The sequence below is a fragment of the Ranitomeya imitator genome, chromosome 4, assembly GCF_032444005.1.
Source record: "Ranitomeya imitator isolate aRanImi1 chromosome 4, aRanImi1.pri, whole genome shotgun sequence".
In the NCBI taxonomy this organism is placed as follows: Eukaryota; Metazoa; Chordata; class Amphibia; order Anura; family Dendrobatidae; genus Ranitomeya; species Ranitomeya imitator.
The window spans coordinates 484,692,898-484,715,676 of record NC_091285.1 but is presented as its reverse complement, the minus strand read 5'-3'; the positions used below and the strand labels follow the sequence as shown (position 1 = coordinate 484,715,676).

General features: G+C 40.9%; 1 protein-coding gene across 9 annotated transcripts in view; it reads right to left on the bottom strand.

The window, feature by feature from the left end:
* Positions 1 to 2,349: 2,349 nt before the first annotated feature.
* RAB27A (RAB27A, member RAS oncogene family) overlaps positions 2,350 to 22,779 on the bottom strand; it is a 113,551-nt gene continuing 93,121 nt past the window's right edge. For 5 of the 9 annotated variants that reach the window (XM_069765959.1, XM_069765957.1, XM_069765960.1 and 2 more), the window contains 3 exons: positions 13,695 to 13,798; positions 7,351 to 7,474; positions 2,350 to 4,655 (listed from right to left, as the gene is read on the bottom strand). In XM_069765959.1, the coding sequence (XP_069622060.1) occupies positions 4,457 to 4,655; positions 7,351 to 7,474; positions 13,695 to 13,798 (427 nt within the window). In that variant the 3' untranslated portion in view covers positions 2,350 to 4,456. The remainder of the gene's footprint in view (positions 4,656 to 7,350; positions 7,475 to 13,694; positions 13,799 to 22,779) is intronic. The other 4 variants (XM_069765965.1, XM_069765964.1, XM_069765963.1 and 1 more) reach the window with 1 other exon arrangement.

Here is a 22,779-nt window from a genome sequence, read left to right as displayed (position 1 = left end):
CAACCACTGAGTTCAGGACTCTCAATTCTAAATATTTTTCTACTTTGTTGAAGTAACCTTTGAATTTAGGACAGCAGTCCTTTTGGGTGGTACATCTAGAATTGGCAATCTTTGCCACTCGGTCAGATTTCAAGAACATCCTGTGTAGTCATCTTCTGGTCAACCCACTGATTTTCAATTGGATTTAGGTCAGGGCAGTGGTTGGGGCATTCCAAAACGGTCATCTTCTGGTGAAGCCATTCTTTTGTCAGTTTTGAGGTATGCTTATGGTAGATGTCTTGCAGAAATGCAAAATTCCTTTTAAGCCTTCAGTTTTTTTTAGCAGAGACCTGAAGGTTTTGATGCAAAAGTGACCCGATATTTGGATCTGTTCATAATTCCCTCCACTTTGACCAACGCCACAATTTAAGCTGTTGAAAAAAAAAATGCCCTAAAGCATAATGCTGACTCCATCATGGTTCACTGTGCGTATGGTGTTCTTTTGGTGTTGTCCTTGCACCAATAATAAGTTTTGAAATTATTTTACTTATTTATATAGCGCCATTAATTCCACAGCGCTTTACAGACATTATTGGCACTGGCCCTGATGGGGCTCAATCTAAATTGTGGCCAAAAATTTCAAATCGGTCTCATTAGAATAAAACATTTTACCACATGCTTTTGGCAGACTATGCAAGTTTTGGCAACAAAAAAAAAAATAATTGCAAGAAAAGGGTTCTTTATTGCCATGCTACTCCACAGTCCAGACAAATGAATAGAGGAGCTTGTTTTTACATGCAGTACACAGCCAATACTTGACAGAAATTCTTGCAGCTCCTTTAACACATTGACCGCTGTCACGTGACATCCAGGGCAGACCGCATGCAGCCAGATGGCCAATCAGCGACTATCCGCTGAAGACATTACTGGGACGCTAAGGGAAAGTCCCTAGGACACTAATATTGTTCATATAATACTGTACAATTTTGATTCACTGGGGTACGTATATATCAGTAGGCAGCACTGAAAGCATAAACTCAGCTACTGATATATACAGGTGCTTCTCACAAAACTAGAATATCATCAAAAAGTTAATTAAACAGAGTGATCTATTTCAAGTGTTTATTTCTGTTAATGTTGAGGATTATGGCTTACATCTAATGAAAACCCAAAAGTCATGTCAGTAAATTAGAATTATCAAAGAACACCTGTAAAGGCTTCCTAAGCGTTTAATAAAGTCCCTTAGTCTGTTCCAGTAGACTCCACAATCATGGGGAAGACTGCTGACTTGACAGATGCCCAGAAGGCAGTCATTGACACTCCACAAGGAGGGTAAGCCACAAAAGGTCATTGCTAAAGAAGCTGGCTGTTCAGAGTCCAAAAGAAAAAAAAATGTCCAGCTTCACCAAATCCATGAAAAAAAGTTTTCTTTATTCACAAACTTAAACATGGAGGATACAAACTTCAGCACAAACCATATGGGTAAGAATCTCAACGCGTTTCTGGAGACCAAGCTTCCTTAATCATGTCATGATTAATAGGTGTCCACCTACCTACTCAATTGGTTGCAGCCTTTATATTTTACAGGATCGCCATCCATCTCCTTACAATTTCCCATAGGATCTTAATTTTACTGGCAGTTTAAAGGGAACCTGTCACCCCAAAATTCGAGAATGAGCTGCGGCCACCGGCATCAGGGGTTTATCTACAGCATTCTGTAATGCTGTAGATAAGCCCCCCGATACATCCTGAAAGATGAGAAAAAGAGGTTATATTATACTCACCCAGGGGCAGTCCCGGTTCGGGTCCTTTCCCGGCGCAGTACTTTGCTCTGCCCTCAACATGGCAAAGTACGCCAGCGCAGGAGCTGCAGCAGGAAGAAAAGAAGAGGACATGGGAGGCGCCGGACCCGGACCGCGACACCCATTGGACGCGAACCGAACCGGGACCGCCCCTGGGTGAGTATAATCTAACCCATTTTTCTTATCTTTCAGGGTACATCGGGGGCTTATCTACAGCACTACAGGCACATGTTATCACTTTATCCTTGTATACAATCCCCTTTATGGATATTTCATTATTAATATGGATTTTCAATAAATATTTGGTATATTTTACTCAAACTTCTGCTTCCTTTTCTTTTTGGGTACTATAATGCCTTTGTATCTCTTGTATACTATCCTGACAACTTTCAACAATGAGATCCCTTTGCTGTGTTTTTAAGCCGTTTACAGACCTTAGCGGTTGCTGTAAAATGCATAATAAATAATATATACACACACTTTTAAATACATGTATATTATGCACACATACACAAGTTATACATACACATACATGGGGCACAGAAAAAGGATACCAAACAAAAATGACTAACGCAAGACATCTTTATTCATAATAAAGTGATAATAAATTTTAATATACTTCATTTCTGAAAAACATCTGGACACAGACAATATACATGATCACATTGCCAACACTATGCCATTTAAGTATGTATTAAATCGGACTATAAATCTTTTCTCAGACCGATATAAAAAAGAAACACAATCTTCATCTTGTCACCAAGATGGCAAGTGGCCTGGCCCAATATGATGCCTGCTGTGCAATACAAGTACAAAGACAACACTTGAATAAGGAGCTGTGGACAAACGGTAAATTGTATTTGGCACGGCAGTAACTAAGGACACTCGTATCACTTTGGATGACTGCTTACAAAAGGCACCCATCAATGTTACCCCGTATGTCCGTAGCAGAGTCACCATTTAAGAGGAGTGAACGTCTCACAGGCACAAGATATATGGTTTAGTCCTCTTGACTACCAAGTTAGCACTAAAATTAAATCTAAAGCCTGCTGCAAAGAAAACACCAGGGTTCAGCAGCTCTTTAAAGACCAAGTTGTAATGCCAATGTACAGGAAAGTTACTGTCAAATATTATCCAATGGAGCAGGGAACTGTATGGAAACAATCTATGGATTAATAAATAAGTGAGAAAGCTAGTGTCATGTATTCCGCCTCCTCAGACATTTCGAGACGCCTGGTGTATGTGTAATGCTGTTCTTATATGCACATTGCATATTCTCATCTTTTATCCATTGGAGAAACATATGACTGATGTATCGAGAAGTTTTACTTATTAAATAGAAAAAAAAGAAGCTTTTTATTAGGTCTATTTTAACCATTCACATCAGTTTCTAAACAGTGGAACTGGTCACATAAATGCATATAAAAAAGGAGTACAATAATTGGCACAATTGAGGGCCGCTAAATATTTCAGGTAGATAAAGGTTCGCTCATTCTTGCCATAATACTCACATCCCAAAAATACAAAAGCGGGAAATCAAATCAGTATTCTGGTTTGAGTCATAACATACAGGTAGTCGGCAGAGAATGGCTTTAATTAGTCATGACTGATCCACGTATGAGGTTACAGCTACACGTGATCGGAAAAGATTTTATAACTAAATAGCATTCTAGAACAGTTTTCAATCAATTATTGTAGCCTAATGTAAAGGATGGTCCCATATTATAATGGGGGAGGTATATAAATGTATATGACATTCTATTGAATTGGAAGATCTAGAAAGATTTATAAAAAAATCAAATTAAGATGATCTTCTGGTGTCACAATATACCTGTGCACAGTATTAGGGTCTCATAACCATGGCCATCTGTCCCCAATAATAAATAGAACTGGATGTTTAAAAAGCAGTTCAAAAGGCAAATGGATGTTACCAATCAAAAGCCATGGTACAAAATCTTGGGTCTTACAGCATCTGGAAAGAAAGTAAGGTTTTCCATCTATTTTATATAACAATATGGACATAAAGAGGGAAATTTAATATATAACATTACCAATAAAATAGAAAGAATAGCCCCCAGCCAAGTGACCACCACAGGATTAAGGAAGAAGAAGCGGTAATTGACATCCATTAAATATGCAATTTTTAACCCAGCCTTTGTATTATCATGGCCTCTCAGAACATTGTGGCAGCATGTCTCACCAGGACCAATGTGGAACTGTCTCTGTCCTAAAGGGTCCCAAATGCAAATATGGCATTACAATGTCATCGCTTAGCAACAGCCCTGAAGAATTTTTGCTGGTTTTTATTCTGCCCTAAATTCCTGTTGAAAAATAAGAAATCGTATATATAATTTTTGCATTGTTAGCCGTGCACACATACATAAGAGGAGCGGAATAGGTATCGCTGGGAGACACATGAAGACATCAGCAATACTGCTAAGGGGAAATGCTGGACGGCGACACTGTACAGCAAATACATGGCCGAGAGCAGCAACTTGTACATGTAGGGAAATCGCACATTCACACTAAGAAAAAAAGCAGTAATGCTCCTGGATGTTTGGGAATGTTGTGCGAAGTTCTGAAGTAATGATAATATAATGTATATTCAGAGATCATCACCACAGAACTCCAATGGCACTAAGGGCTGGCATTACGGGCTTATTTACGGGGTGGTCTCAGCATCCACATTTGCCTTTGTCTTTGTCCTCATTTAACTGCTCAGTAGAGCTATGGCCATTGGACCGGACCACCCCTTGAGGTATCCAAGACTTGTCCACACACCGTTCCATCCGCTTCATGATCAGATCCAGTAAAGTATCCACTGCTTTATTCACATTGGTTCCATCTGCGGCACTTGTCTCAAAATATGGGATTCTGCCAAGAAAAAAAAACCAACAGTTAGGTTAACAGACAGCAGACAACTTTGTTATTGGGCGCATCTACCTCCTGGATTATCAGCAGTGACCCAGAGATGTTAAAGGGAATCTGTCACCAGGTTTGGCCAATACGAGTTACTGCCACCGACTTTCAGAGTTTATCTACAGCATTCTATAATGCTGTAGATAAGCCCCCGATCCGACCTAAAAGAGAAGAAAAAGAACTTATTATACTCACCTGCAGGGCGGTCCAGTTCGATGGGTGTCGCAGGTCCGGGTCCAGTACCTCCAATCTTCTTGCGATGCTGCCCTCCTGCTTACTTCATGGCTCCCCGGCATCGGGCTCCTGCGCAGGCATACTTATCTGCCATACTGAGGGCAGAGCAAAGTACTGCAGTGTGCAGGCGCTGGGCCTCTCTGACCCTTCCTAGCACCTTGCGCACTGCAGTACTTTGCTCTGCTCTCAACAGGCAGATAAGTATGCCTGCACAGGACCGCGATGCTGGGGAGCCATGAAGTAGGCAGGAGGGCGGCATCGCATGAAGATGGGAGGCGCCAGACCAAGACTGGCGACACCCATCGGACCGGACCGCCCCCAGGTAAGTATAATAAAAGTTAATTTTCTTCTCTTGCCAGTCAGATTGGGAGCTTATCTACAGCATTATAGAATGCTGTAGATGGGCAGTGGCCATAACTCGTATCGGCCAAACCTGGTGACAGGTTCCCTTTGAAGAGAATCTGTCAGCAGGATTTTGTAAATTAAAGACATGGCTGTAAGGGCCCCCGATTTAATACTGATTATATTGATACCTTTAGTGAAGAAACCCGCTTTGTGGTTCTTCTCTAATGACCATCTGAAGTTTTCTGCCAATTGGATTTCGGCGCACAGTGGCTGCACTGTAAACGGGGTCTTGTATTTCCTGTCTGCGATTCCCCAGCCTGTCACCTTGAAGAGGAGACTTCTAATGGAATAGGTAGGCAGAGGGGCTGGTTAACCAACAGAAAGGAGAAAGACCAGGGTGCAGCCCGGACCCTGGGGACCGAAATCTAGTTAGCAGAAATCTTCACATGGTCATTAATGAAGAACACAGCAGATCTCGCCAAATTAATGTCACTACAGCCATATCTTTACCTTACATTACAAACTCGTGCTGACATGTTCTCTTTGACCTGACAGAACAAAAATAAGCATCATCTTTTTATTGAGAGTTCTGTAGTTGGCCGTTCTTATTAGTTGGGAGATTTTTGAATTACCTACATTAGAAACATCATCTTCCCATGCTGTATAAACCCAGTAGGAATTGGTGGAGGAGAGGAGTTTCCCTATATCTACAATTGTACTGCGCTTCCAATATATTGAATCTACCACGGCCGCACACATGCGCATGTTGTAAAATGTAACAGCACTTTCAGGTAACCTGTGTACACACAAGAGGTTTAAGACTTATAACACATTAATTGTATGTCCACACGGAGTCTTTTGTAGAGTTTTCGGAGCAGAAGCTTTAAGAATTTTTGTGCAAATACCCTTAGTGGCTTTCCTCCATGCAGTCTCTAGAAACTATAACAATTTCATCTAGTGTTCTATGGTCTAAGCTTTTATAGGCAGCAAGTGTAATTTCATCCTTTGCTGAAGACAGAGCTGAGGGGTTTTTTGAGAATGATCAGTGGAAGGAAAAAAAAGTGATTGATTTTTATCAATGACTCATTACATTATTGCGCCACAAGGGGGTGCTAAAAATGTAATATTTGCAAGTATTTAGAATGGCTACAGCTATAAGCCACTTAACAAGGTTCATCCACTACCTAGACAACCCCTCTTAAAGTAGTACCCCATGTAAAGTAAAAACAGCATAGTCAGCTCCCGTACTAGCAGTGTCGGTGCAGGGTCTCCCATGACATTGTTATGCCACGTGAGCCCTGCAGCCAATCAATGGTCACTATTGGGCTCCATGCTCCCAAACCCCTGAGACGGAAGGTAGATAAGCGGAAGAAGAGAACACACTAGCCGCAAACAGGCTGCAGGGCTCGTGTGCCATAACAATGCCATGTGAACTTCGGCAGACCCTGTGCCAACTGAATCATCTCCTGTACCTGGAACGTGGATGGTGCAAGAGGTGATTACCGGTTAGTTTTCCATTTACCACAAGGAGTACTTGGCGTTGCCAGGTAGTGGACAACCCCTTCAAAGAAGATGAATTATCTAAATAGCGTTTTCACGCGTACCACTACTCCAACTCTTAGCCGATTAAAGCAAAAGGAAAAAAAAATAGAAATACACTGCAGTTTTGCAAAAATGTGGAAAAAAAAACAAAAACTGTTTTGCCACAGTTTTAGAAAGGCAAAAAAAAATTTCCGCAAATTTCTGCATATTGTGGCAAAAAAAGACACAAACCGGCCCGTGAGAGTACACCTTTACAACATGCCTGTATTATTTTCTAGAACCACTGAATGAGTTTAGAAGCTGAAGAGAACTGACGTGATCACCTAAATGTTACCCCCCAATACTCCCACAAACATGGGCTAAATAAAAAGGCTGTTTGCTATCATTTTGTTGATCTTTAATGCAAAGAAAAACATCTGATCCTGTATTGCCTGAATGTAATAAGCTGTACACATAGCATTGTGCGCGCCAGTCATGGGCTTCCCACCGAACAGTGAAAGTGAACAATTACAGGAAGGAAACTGCTCACCCATATTTCTCTGCAAATTCCTTTGCCTCTTCTTCCTTAACTGCTCTCTGATCCTCCAGGTCGCTTTTATTTCCACACATCACAATGTCTGGGTTTTCACAATATGCATGGATTTGCAACTGGCCTATGAAATAAAAAGAATACATAAATGGTAGGCTTGTGTTCAGCTTAAAAGCACCACGCCAACAGTTTTTTTTTCTTCTAAAGTGGGGCTTCTAATCCAAGTTCCTGCTCCTAGTATTATACTCACCTGCCGCTGTCTTCTGCTCTTCCTGGGGTTGCGCTGGTCCCGCTCCGCCATCTTGTGACTGCAACTTCTGACAGGCTGGGCGTCAGAGGTAATGGTCACATACTAAGTCTATGAGCCCCTTTCTGGCTCTCACAGACTTACAATGAGAAGGGACGTCCGACTTGCCCAGCAATCACTGGAATGATCAAGCAATGATGCCCGGAGCGGCACCGATAACAGATGAAGGCAGCGGCTGGTGAGTATAATACTAGGGACACATACTAGCTTAAATAAGCAATACCACTCTAGCGGTGAAAAACAAAACAAAAAAACAAACAGACAAAAAAAAACAACATGAGTGCTCTCATTTTCCATTTTCAGAAGCTATGGAACATTGACCATTAGCATGGTTATGCCGCTGGTCTGAACTGAGCGCTCTGCCAGGGTCCTAGCAGAGACTGATTTCCCTCTGCAGCATGAGGAGAAGCACATGAAGACTAAAGCTTACTGGATGCAGCCATCTTCAAAGCGGAGCTTTTAGGATCCGAGCATGGAGCTTGCTAGCGCTCCTTACCTAGATAACTGGACACTCAGACTGCAGGGTGGCCGGTAACCTGGGCAACAAGCAGTAAACTAGAGAATAAGCAATCACTGAATGAAACAATCCTCCCTTCTTGAGAATTGAGAGGATTTTTAACAAGATTTAAATTGCAAACTTTTTTCAATTTAACCATTTAACAACTTGAAGCACCCTTTTTAAAAAAGATCGACATCGTCAAAAGGCTTAAAATGCTTGTTAAATGCATGTATGTTTGGCTTAAAATAGTGTCTACAAGTTTGAAAATTATTTTTAGCCAAAAAAAAAAAAAAAAGTCTTTTGAAGGTGTCCATAACTTTTAAAAGAGCTTAACTGGGACTTATCTATTGCTATGGGCCCAAGAACTTACAGGCAGGTAGTTAGGCCGGGACTTGAACATATTTTTCGAGCACACCGAAGACAGTCTTAGCACCCGAGCATGCGCAAATGAGAAATTATCCGGGCATGTTCACTCATCATTCACTCACTCATCACTCTAGGGGAGAAAATTAACTTAAGGCTATGTGCACACGTTCAGTTTTTTTTGCGTTTTTTTTCGTGCTAAAAACGCTATAAAAACTCATTAAAAACGCATACATTATGCATTCTATCATTTAGAATGCATTCTGCATGTTTTGTGCACATGGATGCGTTTTTTTCTGTGAAAAAAACGCATCGCGGTAAAAAAATGAGCATGTTCATTATTTTTGCGGATTTTCTGCGTTTTTCCCACAATTGTATGCATTTGGGAAAAAACGCACAAAAAACGCACCAAAAACGCATGAAAAACGTGGTAAAATCGCGGTAAAAACGCATGCGGATTTCTGGCAGAAATGTCCGGTTTTTGTCAGGAAAATTTCTGCAAGAAATACTGACGTGTGCACATACCCTTAGTCCCACTGCAGCATTCGGGTTTCAGTGATGGGCGTTAAGGTCAGACAGGTTAGCAAGGATATTATCCTGCAGATTAACAGCTTTTTTATGGCGACAGATTCACTTTAAGAGAAAATATACTTTGAAATCCAGCCCCGGTCCGCTTTTCCCAGTACCACAGCTGCCCAGTAACAGATTTTTCCATTTGTACACAAGAGGGAGAAACCAGCCAGTCAGTCAATCACCTGCAGCAGCAATGAGAAGAACTAACTGGGGGGGCGTAGCCAGCCTAGCGTCATCTCCCGCTATGGTCTCTGGTTGGATCTGGACGCGGTTTAGGCAGCATTAAACGCCTTAAACCTTCCGTTAAGCCAAGCCTGTCGATTGGGCCCTCCACAACAGTCACAGTCTCATGGGAAAATTAAGTGTCCACTGTCCACCAATGGGAAAGGAGACGCCTAGCTAGGTTTTTAAGTATTTAATCCACAAAACAAAATAGAAAAAAATTGGAGAAGTAAAATGTCAAGTATGTGATATGACAATCTAGTGTGGTTGGAATGTGATTCTTTATAGGTCTTATTCCAGCACAGAGGCATCACAACCCTTGTGATAGAGATTACTTTTAAAAGCACAAATGAGGTGAAAGTTCTGTTCTGTTTGTGCTGCCGTTTCCATAACTAATAGTCAGTTCTTGATCTTGGGTGGGAATCAAAACTCCCTCTAAGACAGCACTGTGTTTGCACAAGAGGAGGGTGTAACAAGTTATTTGCTAGATGAAATACCACAGGTCTTGTTAAGCTTCCCTTAACAAACAAAATATGTAGATAGAGTAGCCGTTGCAAACAGAACAAAGTTTCACACTAACTAGTAAATGGCTTGGAAGGTTAACCTTTAGTAAACCGATACTTAAAGGGGTTGTCCGGGCCAAATCGATAAGTCTGTAGCCACTTTCTGTGAGTACAGACTTATGAATCCCCCCCAGCACACGCACTGTGCACCGTAAGTATTTGCTGATTTCTGAGCTGGGACTGAACAGTATGTATGTGTTATACATACTCCCGGCCAAAGCCCGTATAGTGGGCACGGCCTTGTTCCATAGACTGCACCCTCTAGTCGGCCACACCACTATTCGGGGTGCAGCCAGGTTAAATACAAGTGTATAGCGCGAGGCCGCACCTACAAGTCCGATAATGTTCAGGGGTATGTATAACGTATACATACCCTCCAGTCCCGGCTCAGAAACCAGCAAATCACTGCAGCGCACAAAAGTAGTCTTCTCAGCGTGCCTCAGGAGATCAGCCATGAGCCCCCTTCCTTGTCCTGTGCCTAGCTGCAAGACAACTTACTACGGCTGGACAAATAATTCCTTCATGCCCAAGCTTTTTTTCAACTTCCTGACAAGGCCAATTTATTCAATTCTGACCACTGTCACTATGTGGTAACAACTCTGGAATGCTTCAGTTGATCCCACTGACTCAGATTGTTTTTTTGTGACATTTTACTTCAAGATAGTGGTAAAATTTATTTGTTGTGACGGTTTATCCGTGAAAAATTTAGCAAATTTCAAACTATACATTTTTATGCCCTTAAATCAGAGATGTTTCACACAAAATAGTTACCGTAATAACATTTACAGACATGCCTAATCTATATCAGCACAATTTTTTGAAACCATTTTTTGTTAGGAAGCTATAAGGGTTAAAAGATGTTTATAATAAATTTACAAAACCACTTATTTTTTTCTGAGGGACCACATTACATTTTAAGTGACTACACCTCAATTAATTCATCAATGGTGCAGTGATCATAATGACACCACAGGTGTGTCACAGAATTTTATACCATTGGGCAGTGAAGAAAATATAAATTACATTTTTACCACCAAGATTGTGCGTTAGCCCTAAATTTAACATTTTCATACTGGGAAATGGTAAAAATTGCATCAAAACTTGTCCTACAATTTCTGCTGAATGTAGAAATACCCCATATATGGCTGTACAGTACTGCTTAGCCACACTGAGACTCTGAACGCACGGAGCGCCATTTGCCTCCTGGAGCGCAGAATTTTCCTAGAACTGTTTATGGACTCCATATACAGAGCCCCTAATTGCTAGAAGAGCAGAGTCCCTCCCTCAAGTGACCCCATTTTGGAAATTATAACCCTTTGGGAATTTATCTACAGGTGTAGTGATGATTTCCACTCCATGGGTGTTTTCCAGAAACAAGCAGTAGTTCATGTTGCTGAGTGAAAATTGCAAACTGCCACTGTAGTGACCAGTACGTTGTAGTGACCAGTACATTATGCCAAGCTCATGGTTCTGGAGACGCATACCTGTAATTTAGGCGGGCTCTCATCACCACAGAAATGCCAAACATGTGGGCGGTAAATGTGCTTTAGGCAAATTGTGGGGCTCATAAGAAAGTGGGCATTTGGATTTGGGTGTGCAGAATTTACCGAATTTCTTTTTTTTTGGTAGGAGTCATGGCGCTTTTCCAGAGACTTCGTACTACCAGTAATAGGGAAATCCACCAATATTTCCATTGACAGATGATAGACCTGAGCGGGGGACTTTTAGTGAGTTGCATTGAAACTTTTATTGGGAACATTTCACATAAAACTTAGGATCACATTTATCCAGCGCTCTACACTGAGCACTTACTTTAAAGTTTCTATCTAAATCTCTGAGTGACTTGACAGATGAAACCCCCCAGGGATCCATTAACTTTAATGAGTCAGCAAAGTTACCCTGGACTCTGTTCAGCGCTGTCATCTTCAGAAATGCACAAAACTGTGGTCGACCGCGCTTTTACGCTTACCTAAAAAAAAAAAAAAAAAAAAAAAAAAAAAACAGACACTGCCTGATCACAGGTCCTATGGTGTCCAAAGTGCCTTCATCTCCCTCATTATAGGGTATCTCCCACCAGGGGTTCTGTCTGAATCACTTGTTTCAGAGATTTACACAAACCCCGATGTAAGCACTCAGCGTAGAGCACAGGATAAGGCCGGCGTCACACTTGCGAGTTTTACGGACGTAAGAGCGCAGAAACTACGTCCGTAAAACTCGCAAAAAATACGGCACAATTATTCTCTATGCCCCTGCTCCTATCTGCCGTATTTTACTGATCAGTATTATACGGCTTTCTACGGCCGTAGAAAATCGCAGCATGCTGCGTTTGTCACCGTATTGCGCAAATAAAACGCCAATGAAAGTCTATGGAAGCCCCAAAAATACGGATTACACACGGACCAGCAGTGTGACTTGCGAGAAATACGCAGTGCTGTTACAGAGAAAAGCCGGTAATTCAGTGCTGTGTACAGTAAAATCACACTGACAGCTTACAGTAGAATAGGTAGAATAAATATGTACACATAGAATAGGTGTGTGTGTATATATATATATATATATATATATATATATATATATATATATATATATGTATATATATGTATATATATATATATATATATATATATATATATATATATATATATATATATATATATATATATATATATATATATATATGTCAGTGAGACACATATATGTATATATATTCTTACTTCATTCAGCCGCGATATAGCAAAAAGCCGGTAATTCAATTACCGGCTTTTGCTTTCTCCTTCCTAAAACCCGACATGATATGAGACATGGTTTACATACAGTAAACCATCTCATATCACCATTTTTTTTGCATAATCCACACTACTAATGTTAGTAGTGTGTATCTGCAAAATTTGGCCGTTCTAGCTCTTAAAATAAAGGGTTAAATGGCGGAAAAAATTGGCGTGGGCTCCCACGCAATTTTCTCCGCCAGAGTAGTAAAGCCAGTGACTGAGGGCAGATATTAATAGCCTGGAGAGGGTCCACGGTTATTGGCCCCCCCCTGGCTAAAAACACCTGCCCCCAGCCACCCCAGAAAAGGCACATCTGGAAGATGCGCCTATTCTGGCACTTGGCCACTCTCTTCCCATTCCCGTGTAGCGGTGGGATATGGGGTAATGAAGGGTTAATGCCACCATGCTATTGTAAGGTGACATTAAGCCTAATTAATAATGGAGAGGCGTCAATTATGACACCTATCCATTATTAATCCAATTGAATGAAAGGGTTAAAAAAAAAACACACATTATTAAAAATTATTTTAATGAAATAAAAACAAAGGTTGTTGTAATATTTTATTTAACGCCCAATCCAATCACTGAAGACCCTCGTTCTGTAAAAGAAAAAACATAATAAACCAACAATATACTTACCTTCCGCAGATCTGTAAAGTCCAACGATGTAAATCCTTCTGAAGGCGTTAAAACATTTTGCAGCAAGGAGTTCCGCTAATGCAGGCTGCTCCTTGCTGCAAAACCCCGGAGAATGAAGCTAAATATAGGTCAATGATCTATATTTAGCTTAATTTGCGGTGAGGCGCCCTCTGCTGGCTGTTCATAGATTGTGGGAACTCTGACGCTAGTGTGAAAGAAGCCTTACCACCATCGTTGTCAGTTTCCCTTTTGTACAATAATGTTTATTCTGATGTAATAATCACATACCAAGAATCTTAAAATAAGCAGTCATGCAAGCCATAGAGCCTAATATAGAACTCAAGCACTCTGATCACAATGATCCCCCCAGATACCACCTTGAAGAAACAACCAGAATAAGGAGCACTTACTTATCCAATTCCTGGCATTCAAGAAGCTCTGCTCATTTGTTAAGTCAAAAAGTAAGAGGAATCCCATAGCATCCCTGAAGAAGGCAGTGGTGAGGCTGCGAAACCTGAGAAAGGGGAAAAAGGGTGAGGAGAGCGTGAAATACTTAGTATGGAGCTTGTCGAAGCAAATGTGTTGCTATACTGACAATACAAATTCCACCTGCCTCAAAAGTTAATTTCCAGTTTATCAAGTTATCATTTCCTAAAACTCAAGCATGGAAAATTACCAACAACAAGCCTTGTACATGGATACAAATGTTCGGTACCCAGCATATCAAACACAGCAGCAGGATGGACAATACATTTATATAGATTGTAATTCTTATCCATATATAACTTGTGATGAACATTATTGGTACCTTTATTACTTTTTACTATAAAAATCCAGTATTTCAGAAATAGGTCTATATGTACAGACTACGTAATAGAGTATTTCAAAAGCATTTCCAAAACACATTTAGCAAAAAAATTGATATGTTTTTATACACCAAGTCATTTAAAAAAAAGAAAACACTACAGTATAATAATAATATGGATATGAGTATATGCACCCATCTCTAATACTTGGTTGCACAACCTTTGGCAATAAATGACAGCATGTGTACATTTTTGTAGCTTTGGGCACTTGCCTGCTGGTAGTTTCTTCCACTATAAGGGCACAATGTCTTTCAAGTGGGTTATCTGTAACCTGCCTAAAAAAAAACCGCTAAACACCAAAAATGGCTTGCTGCTCACATATTCAGGTTTTTGAGCCTTTTTTTTTTTTTTAAACAGCTTGAGGATTCTATAGCCACCTAGCGGTTAAAAGAAGTGACCTGACCATTCTCCAGCCGGTTTCAGCTTGGTAGCTGCTCATTGATTGCATATGTCATATGAATAAAAAAAAACTGCCAGCCTTAAAACCACCGCAAATAGTCACAGAAAAGAAACCCCCCCCCCCCCGCACAAACCAATCACTACCTCTACAGGCAGGAAAACCCTTTTTTGAGGATCCACTTTTTTTATACATTTATACATTGTGGTATTTAACTAGCAGACTCTAATCATCAATTGTTAACTTTCTAGTGCTGCTATAATCTACTCAATTTTCAATATTCTATAATTTTATCTGTTCCCAATGTATTGCATCATCTTCTTGTTCCCCGTGTATTTGCTCCAACCCTCACCCACATTTTTATATTTTCTATTGTATTAATAAAGAATAATATTTTTTAATAATCAGGTTGTAAATTCGCTCATTCTTCTCTGTCCTCTATATGTATTGCCGATATGCCTTTCAACATCTCTATGTTACACATCTAATGGCACATATGGTATTATCCCATATTATACATTAAGAAACCTTTTATTGCCATTTTGACTTAACGATGTGTATTGTTTTTTGGAGTTTGTAACTAAAGGAAGGAAAACCTGTAGAGGTAATATTCGTTTTGTATGAATAAGTCTTCTCAAGAAGAGACCAAGCTCAAAGATCTCAGCAAGCAGTGTCCCCTACATAAGAAACCTCATTCTCTGCTAAAATGCAGAGTCCTCAGAGAGAAGTCTCTAGAAGACGGCAAGGGTTTCCTCAAAGAAAACATTTGCTTCAGATGCTGCACTAAAACATTGTACTTCACCAGGAACAGTGAAGAAATGTGTGAAATGCACAGAATGTGGTAGCATAGAGCATAATAGTAGAAAACACCTCCGGCACTAAAAAACAGATATTTCTTGGGAATATTTGGAAATATTCCCAATAAATATCTTTTTTGAGTGCTGGAGGTGTTTTCTACTACCGTGTATTGTTTTTCCTTCTGAGCACCTACACTCATTGAATTGAATGCAAAAGCTTTTGATTGCTTCTAGAATAGAGCACAACGCAGCTTTACAACCTGGAACACCATCACGGGCATCGTCGCAAGCTGAGGTACGTGACAGAAAGCAGATAGACACCGACAGACACGCCACTAGTCACCTCTCAGCGTACAGAGATTTGTAGAGGACTTGTAGGAGGAAGGTCTAGCTCAAATACCTGCCTGGTCAGTCTATCTGGCAGGCCACCAGGAATAAGCAATCAAGACATTTTTCAATCCTAGATGATCAAAGCAACAGGGTTTTAGCCAAGTCCTTCTTTGACATATTAGTGATTAGCAAATATACTCGCTACTCGAGATTTCCCGAGCACGCTCGGGTGTCCTCCGAGTATTTTTTAGTGCTCGGAGATTTAGTTTTCTTCGCCGCAGCTGGATGATTTACAGCTACTAGCCTGCTTGATTACATGTGGGGATTCCCTAGCAACCAGGCAACCCCCACATGTACTTATGCTGGCTAGTAGCTGTAAATCATTCAGCTGCGGCGATGAAAACTAAATCCCTGAGTACTTAAATACTTGGAGGACACCCGAGCATGCTCGGGAAATCTCGAGTAACGAGTATATGCGCTCATCACTAATGTTTATCACTGCAGGCACTGGTTCTTCCAACTCTTTGAAGACTTTTGTGCAGGTACTGTAGAGATGGCGGAGAGGAAAGCAACCAGGTTCGAAGTGGAGTCTATAGATGGTCAGACCTGCTTAACCCTGCTGACTATTTGAGTGCAAACAGATTCCTGACTACAGGTACGAGATACCTACACCGGAGGTAGTGGCACACCACCCCCATCTGAAGCATAAAGCCCACCTAATACCCGAACTTGACCCAGAAGTAGAGGAGTGAATATTTCAATATTTGGTTCAGATTACGATCGCTGTATTTGCAATATTCGCCGAACATAGCCGAACACCACTGGAAGTCAATGGAGTACAGATGAATGAATATGTTCGGAAATGATCCATCAAATTCGGCACGAATATGGCACATTCGGATTCAGCGATCCTTTTCAGAACATATTCGTTCAACTCTAATTACAAGTCCATAAGGCTAGAGGACAAATCAATGGCCTCCAGAATGCTTTGTATGCCCAGAGACTTTGCCTTGGATGGATCATTATTGGAGAAATCTGTCTAGGAGGAGCACACCAGCCGGCTTCAGTCAACAGTATGCTCACTAGTACACTTGAAAATTGATGTCAGTCACTCTTACAGCCATTTCAGAATAGTTTCCTGGTAAAAGAATTGCCGCACAGTGCTCCTCTGCTTTATCCTTTCGCAGACCCTTCCAGTGAAGACCGCGCTTCTGATGGTGAGCAAGATCACACGGGGTGCACAGTTTTCCACAGGACAAGATAATACAACAGGGTCGCAATGTCCATAGAAGATGGACTGTTCTTAGACTTCATGGATCAAGAAATTGTAAAGGGGAGTCAAAGTCGGGTTGCACCTTTACCATTTAAACCCCAGAGACAATGCTTACTCAATAACAGAACTCGTCTACAGTCGATTTGTCTCCCTCAAACTTCGGAGGGCATCAGAAACAAGAGAAAAAGAAGTTATTGATCATGCTGCTAATGTAGATCTGAAAGGAACCACATAATCCCAAATTGAGCAACAAAAACCTGAAAATTGCTCAGAAAATATCCAGTTACAATCTAAAGATAAGAATGCGTCTACAGAGGGAACAACAGTCTGTGGAGGATGTTAAAAAAGGAGAACCATAGGAGTATTTTAAAAATCGTATACAAAATCTTTATTAGACACTACAGCCCATTAAAAAACATACATGCAAAGTGCAATATAAGGACACCAATTGGTGGCACTCCGTAATATATCAAATCACAATTATCACAAAACAGTCTATGTAACCCCGCAAGAGTGAAAACCCTATGTAACTAATGCCCTTCCCCTCAAATATCCATACCTCATATAGAGCTGGCAACTATTACATTATAAATGTAAATAGATCACATATCCATTTCTATCTATCCAGTTTATCTCTTGTCAAAATGTGGATCTCCGGTCAGGCCATAATTCACTTGTTGCATTGAAATTACAGTCATCACAAACACATTAAAAATGAGCTAGGGTCATCTTACCAGGTGCTGAAGCACACCACAAAACCAGTGACAACCCCGACGCGCGTTTCGCTGCTATACCGCCATGCTTTCTCAACGGGACATGGATGGTGGTTACATGGAGCACTAGAGGGATTCATGCCAATGTGAAACTACGGGCAGTCATGTTTACTTGTATGTCCATCAGAGCTGTACATATCGAAGTAATTGAATCCATGGATACTTCAAGTTTCATAAACACACTGATGTTTCATTGCCAGAGGCCTAGTGAAGGACATTCTCTCTGAGAGGCACAAATTATGTTGGAGCAGTAAAGGATTTTCAAATTCCTTCCAACTTAGACAATAGCAATGTGGAAAGATACTTAAGTGAGCAATGAGGTCCTCCTTGACCTTGCTCTTATAGAGCCCTGATTTATTGCCTGTGCAGCTTACAACAGGAGTTGAAATCAAATCACAACTCAATGTCTCCAGCGCAGTTTTAATTTTTTTCATGTTATATGTGGTTTCTATGTCACTTTCTGAACAAACGTTCATTGATTCTTTCGATTTCCCTCTTTCCACCATGTTCTGCAAGATGTTTGACTGTTCCATGAGTAGCAAACTTTTTGATCCCATTTCAATCTAAAGCTGGGATGCCAAAATCTTTGGAGATTCTCTTCATTTTAGATTGTGAGAAAAGCATTTATGTAAGTATAGAAGTCAAGGCATCTGAGGAGTTTGCCAGAGGTGGAAGCAGCTTTGGAATTACCATTTCCTTATTTTTTTTGCATCTGAGACAAAGGGAATGTCACATTGATTATAAAAATGGTCATGGACCAAAACTGAATGAAAATCAGATAAAAGTCACTGATCAAAATTGATACACTTGTCAAAAAACCTCATTCAGGACTACAATGGTAGGCTGAGATAATGCAGTGCACTAAATAAGTGGATTATCATCATTATAGGACAATGGAAAAAAAAATATTTGACATCATCCCTCCTAAGCCATCTAGATGGGCATTCAGGTAATAAAAGGTTGAATAAAATAATATAATGAATCACGCTAAAGAGTCTGGTGCCAGGAGAAAACACCAGGAGGCAGAGGCTAGAAGTGCTCTATCACACAAAATACTAAACACCTCATTTACATGTGAATTACCAAGCAAATTGCACAGAAATAAAGCAACAGATACAACATATAAAGTTGGCTGCTGAGGGATTTAGCCTTCAAAAGATCCACATGCCCATATATGCAGTTTGGGGAATAGATGTTACTGACATTTCCTTTATCCACTTAAAGGGAACCTGTCACCAGACCACCACCTTTCAGGCCTGATATACAGCATTCTATACCTGCCCTCAACCCGACCTGCAAGACAAGAAAAAGACCTTTTATTATACACCCCTGCCTTCCGGTCTGTCCAAGGGGTGTCGCTGGATTTGTCCGATGCCTCCTTTTTCTTGAAAAGCCTTCCTCCTTCTTGTGGAGGACACATCCCTATGTCATCCACACAGTCTCCCAAGCACTGCACTCTTGCACAGGCATACATCTCTTCCCTGACTAGGGAAGAGTAAAAGTACCTTCACACAACGATTTCGTTAAGGATATCGTTGCAACATCACGCTTTTTGTGACGTAGCAACGATCCCGCTAACGATATCTTTATGTGTGACAGCGACCAACGATCAGGCCCCTGCTGGGAGATCGTTGGTCGTGGGGAATGATCAGGACCTTTTTTTGGTCGCTGATCACCCGCTGTCATCGCTAGATCGGCGTGTGTGACGCCGATCTAGCAATGTGTTCACCTGTAACCAGGGTAAACATCGGGTTACTAAGTGCAGGGCCACGCTTAGTAACCCGATATTTACCCTGGTTACCATTGTAAAAGTAAAAAAAAAAAAAAACAGTACATACTCACATTCCAATGTCTGTCACGTCCCCCGGCGTCAGCTTCCCTGCACTGTGTCAGCGCCGGCCATAAAGCAGAGCACAGCGGTGACGTCACCGCTCTGCTTTACGGCCAGCGCTTACACAGTGCAGGGAACTTAAAGTACTTAAAGTACTGCAGTGTGCATGCCCCAGGGCTCTTTGACCTTTCCCAGTGCATACTTGCAAGTCGAGTTGGGAGCATATATATAGCATTATAGAATGCTATATATCAGCCCTGAAAGGCGGTGGTCTAAACTCATATCAGTCAAACCTGGTGACAGGTTCGCTTTAAAAGGGTTTCCAAGTTTGGCACAAAAGTCAACAGCTTTCAGCTATCTGGTGCCGAGGGCGGGCAGTTAGGTCATTCCAAGTATTGATATGCATACTTCTGTCCACTTTCCAACTAGAAGTGTGTAACCTATCTTGATACAAGTGAGCTGAGCTAGGCAGCACGTCTTGTTGGAAAGTGACCTGAAGTATGCATATCGCATACACAGTCACATAGTAACAGTTATTAGGGTTGAAGGAAGACTATAAGTCCATCTAGTTCAACCCATGGCCTAACCTAACATGCCCTAACATGTTGATCCAGAGGAAGACAAAAAAAAACCGATGTGGCAAAGAGTAAGCTCCACATTGGGGAAAAAAAAATTCCTTCCCGACTCCACATATCAATCAGACTAGTTCCCTGGATCAACACCCTATTAAGGAATCTAGTACATATACCCTGCAACATTATACTTTTCAAGAAAGGCATCCAGTCCCCTCTTAAATTTTAGAAATGAATAGCTCATTACAACATCATACGGCAGAGCGTTGCATAGTCTCACTGCTCTTACAGTGAAGAATCCGCATCTGTTATGCTTCCTACCTTCTTTCCTCCAGACGTAGAGGATGCCCCCTTATCAGTGTCTCAGGTCTATGATTAAAAAGATAATCAGAAAGGTCTTTGTACTGTCGCCTCATATATTTAAACATTAAAATAAGATCACCCCTTAGTCTTCGTTTTTCCAAACTAAATAGCCCCAAGTGTAATAACCTATCTTGGTATTGCAGACCCCCCAGTCCTCTAATAACCTTGGTCGCTCTTCTCTGCACCCGCTCTAGTTCAGCTATGGTCTTTCTTATACACCGGATACCAGAACTGTACACAGTATTTTAAGTGTGGTCAAACTAGTGACTTGTATAGAGGTAAAATTATGTTCTCCTCATGAGCATCTATGCCTTTTTTAATGCATCCCATTAGTTTATTTGCCTTTGTAGCAGCTGCCTGACACTGGCCACTGAACATGAGTTTGTCATCCACCCATACACCCAGGTCTTTTTCATTGACGGTTTTGCCCAGAGTTTTAGAAGTAAGCACATAGTTATACATCTTATTACTTCTACCCAAGTGCATGACCTTACATTTATCCCCATTAAAGCTCATTTGCCATTTATGAGCCCAAGCTTCTAGTTTACATAAATCATCCTGTAATATAAAATTGTCCTCCTCTGTATTGATTACCCTGCAAAGTTTAGTGTCATCTGCAAATATTGAAATTCCACTCTGTATGCCCCCTACAAGGTCATTAATAAATATGTTAAAAAGAAGAGGGCCCAATACTGACCCCTGTGGTACCCCACTGCTAATCGTGACCCAGTCCGAGTGTGCTCCATTAATAACCACCCTTTGTTTCCTATCCCTGAGCCAGCTCTTTACCCACTTACACATATTTTCCCCTATCCCCATTATTCTCATTTTATGCATCAACCTTTTGTAAGGCACCGTATCAAAAGCTTTTGAAAAGTCCATATACACTACGTCCACTGGGTTCCCTTGGTCCAGTCCGGAACTTACCTCTTCATAGAAGCTGATCAGATTAGTCTGACATGAACGGTTCCTAGTAAACCCGTGCTGATACTGGGTCTCTTCAGATACTACAGTATAGCATTCCTTAGAATGCCCTCCAGGATTTTACCCACAGTAGAGGTTAAGCTTACTGGCCTATTATAGTTACCGAGTTCAGTTTTTGTCCCCTTTTTGAATATTGACACCACTTTTGCTATACGCCAGTCCTGTGGTACAGACCCTGTTATTATGGAGTCTTTAAAGATTAAAAATAATGGTCTATCAATACTCGGGGTGTATCCCATCCGGGCCCGGATATGTCAATTTTAGTGATTTTTAGACGCCGCCGCACTTCCTGCTGGGTTAAGCAGGTGACATTTAATGGGGAATTTTTGTTATCACTGATCATATTGTCTGCCATGGGATTTTCTTGTGTAAATACTGATGAAAAAAAGTAATTTAGCATATTGGCTTTTCCTCATCCACCATTTCACCCAGACTATTTTTAAGGGGGCCAACACTATCATTGTTTAGTTTCTTACTATTTATGTAGTTAAAGAATATTTTGGGATTATTTTTACTCTCTCTGGCAATGAGTCTCTCTGTCTCAATTTTTGCTGCCTTGATTTGCTTTTTACAGAATTTATTTAATTTTCTATATTTATTCAATGCCTCATCACTACCTACTTTCTTTAATTCTCTAAATGCTTTCTTTTTGTCACTTATTGCGCCCCTTACAGCTCTATTTAGCCATATTGGTTTCCTCCTATACCTGGTATGTTTATTCCCATACGGTATATACTGTGCACAGGTCCTATCCAGGATGCTAATAAACGTCTCCCATTTTCCTTGTGTATTTTTATGTCTCAGGATATCATCCCAGTTAATTGCACCAAGATCATCTCTCATCTGTTGGAAATTTGCCTTCCTGAAGTTTAGTGTCCTTGTAACCCCTCTACTACACATCTTATTAAAGGATACATGAAAACTTATTTTTTTGTGATCACTATTCCCCAAGTGACCCCCAACCCTTATATTTGCTATGCGGTCTGGCCTGTTGGTTAATATTAGATCTAGCAGTGCCCCCCTTCTTGTTGGGTCCTGAACCAGTTGTGAAAGGTAATTGTCTCTCATAGTTGTCAAAAACCGATTACCTTTGCTGGAACTGCAGGTTTCTGTTCCCCAATCTATTTCAGGGTAGTTGAAGTCCCCCATAATAATGACTTCTCCTGGAGTCGCAGCTTCATCTATTTGCTTTACAAGGATATTCCCCGTTGCTTCCATTATTTTTGGAGACTTATAACTAATCCCTATCAGTAATTTATTCTTTTTTCCCCCTCCCCTTATCTCCACCCACAGGGATTCTACATTTTTA